Source organism: Urocitellus parryii, chromosome 2 (genome assembly GCF_045843805.1).
Source record: "Urocitellus parryii isolate mUroPar1 chromosome 2, mUroPar1.hap1, whole genome shotgun sequence".
In the NCBI taxonomy this organism is placed as follows: Eukaryota; Metazoa; Chordata; class Mammalia; order Rodentia; family Sciuridae; genus Urocitellus; species Urocitellus parryii.
In genome coordinates this window covers 11,075,443-11,077,142 of record NC_135532.1, presented here as the reverse complement: position 1 = coordinate 11,077,142, position 1,700 = coordinate 11,075,443, and the positions used below count along the sequence as shown (strand labels likewise).

The window sequence follows — 1,700 nt, the reverse complement described above, 5'->3', positions numbered from 1 at the left end:
CCCAGCATATATTCCATCCTTTTAATGGCTTTGAGGGAAAGCTAAGTATGACTATTGTAGGATATGAATTAAAGTAGCTACAGAATTTTTTCATTTTGCAAAGTTGAAACTCTATACCCATTAAACTTAACTTCCCATTTCGCCTTCTCAGTTCCTGGCAACAACCATTCTATTTTTTTTATTTCTATGAATTTGACTACTTTAGATATTACATATAAGGAAAATTATACAATATTTTCTTTTTGTAACTGGTTTATTTCACATAGCACAATGACTTTAAGGTTCATGCACATTGTAGGATATGGCAGCATTTTCTTCCTTTGTATATATGCACCACATTTTGTTTGTCCATCTCTTGACTGCTGTTTGAGTTACTTCTACCTCTTGGCTATTGAGAGTAATGTTTCTGTAAACTTGGTGTGCAAATATATCTTTGACATCTTGCTTTCAATTCTTCTGCATGTATATCCAGAAATGGAATTGATGGATCATATGGTAATGCAATTTTTAAGTTTTTGAGGAACCTCCACACCACTTTCCATAGCTATTGTACCATTTTATCTTATTTTGTTCTTTGTGAACAAAGAAGACATGACAATAGAATGTATTTTATTTTATTAAAAAATTTTTTTAGTTGTAGATGGACACAATATCTTTATTTTATTTTTATGTGGTGTTGAGGATCGAACCCAGTGCCTCATGCATGCTGGGCGAGCATTCTACCACTGAGCCACAACCCCAGCCCCTAGAATGTATTTTTAAAAAATTTTTTGTAGTTGTAGATAGACAGCATGCCTTTATTTTGTTTGCTTATTTTTTTTGAAGGCCACTGTCTTTATTGATCTAAAAAACTTTACAAGGACAGTGACTGTTATGCCAAAAAAAGTGCTAAATGGCATCAAACAGACCAGAGGTGAAGGTGGGGGTGAGGGAAGGGGCCAGGAATCCAATCAGAAAAGCTGGTTAATGATTTCCATGGAACTGGCAGGGGAAAGAGAAAGGGAGTTGCATGCAAGAGCAAAAATTCCAAAAAAGATTGAAATGGTGAAGGGAGAGAACTCCCAAAGACCCTGGAGTACAACAACAGCAATCTTTTCCTTTGTAGAGGACAAGGAGCCCCCACTCAGCTGCAAACTCTGGAGACTTGATAATGGGGCTAGGGATTGAGGGCTCCCCAGAGAACATCACAAGAAGGCGTCACACCATTCTCGAAGACACCCAAAGCAGTCCCGGGACTGCTTGGCATTGGCACCACATGTGTCCTTCAGCCATTCTCGGAAGAGGTCTTCATCTTTCTTTAGCACCAGAAACTGACCGAGGACGACATATGCCTTGTCAAAGCCCCTTTCCTCAAGCTTCTTGCCCAGGACTTCACCAATCCCAGCCAGGCTCCCCACTGGCTTTTCCCCCATAGGCTCTGCCACGAAGTCTCGATGCTTTTGGGAGGTTGTCATCTTGATCGAGCTTAATAGGCAGCTCCGGCTCCAGTAACGGTTCTGTTTGCTTATTTTTGTATACAGTGCTAAGTATCAAACTCAGTGCCTCACATGTGCTAGGCAAGTGCTCTGCCACTGAGCCCCAGCCCCAACCCAGAATGTATTTTGACGTATCATACATACATGGAGCATAACTTCCCATTTTAGTGGTTATGCATGATGTGAAGTTACATTAGTCATGAATTCTTATATGGACATAGAAAT

At 40.0% G+C, this 1,700-nt stretch overlaps 1 protein-coding gene across 1 annotated transcript; it reads right to left on the bottom strand.

Moving 5' to 3' along the window:
* Window positions 1-834: 834 nt before the first annotated feature.
* Window positions 835-1,499, bottom strand: LOC113190481 (barrier-to-autointegration factor). The gene has a single exon (XM_026399802.2). It carries the CDS (start codon window positions 1,452-1,454, stop codon window positions 1,185-1,187), a length of 270 nt encoding a protein of 89 aa, XP_026255587.1. The 5' UTR covers window positions 1,455-1,499; the 3' UTR covers window positions 835-1,184.
* Window positions 1,500-1,700: the final 201 nt, after the last annotated feature.

Excerpts from the sequence above, each read along its gene's own strand:
- LOC113190481 (XM_026399802.2), bottom strand. The coding sequence starts at position 1,454 with ATGACAACCTCCCAAAAGCATCGAGACTTCGTGGCAGAGCCTATGGGG.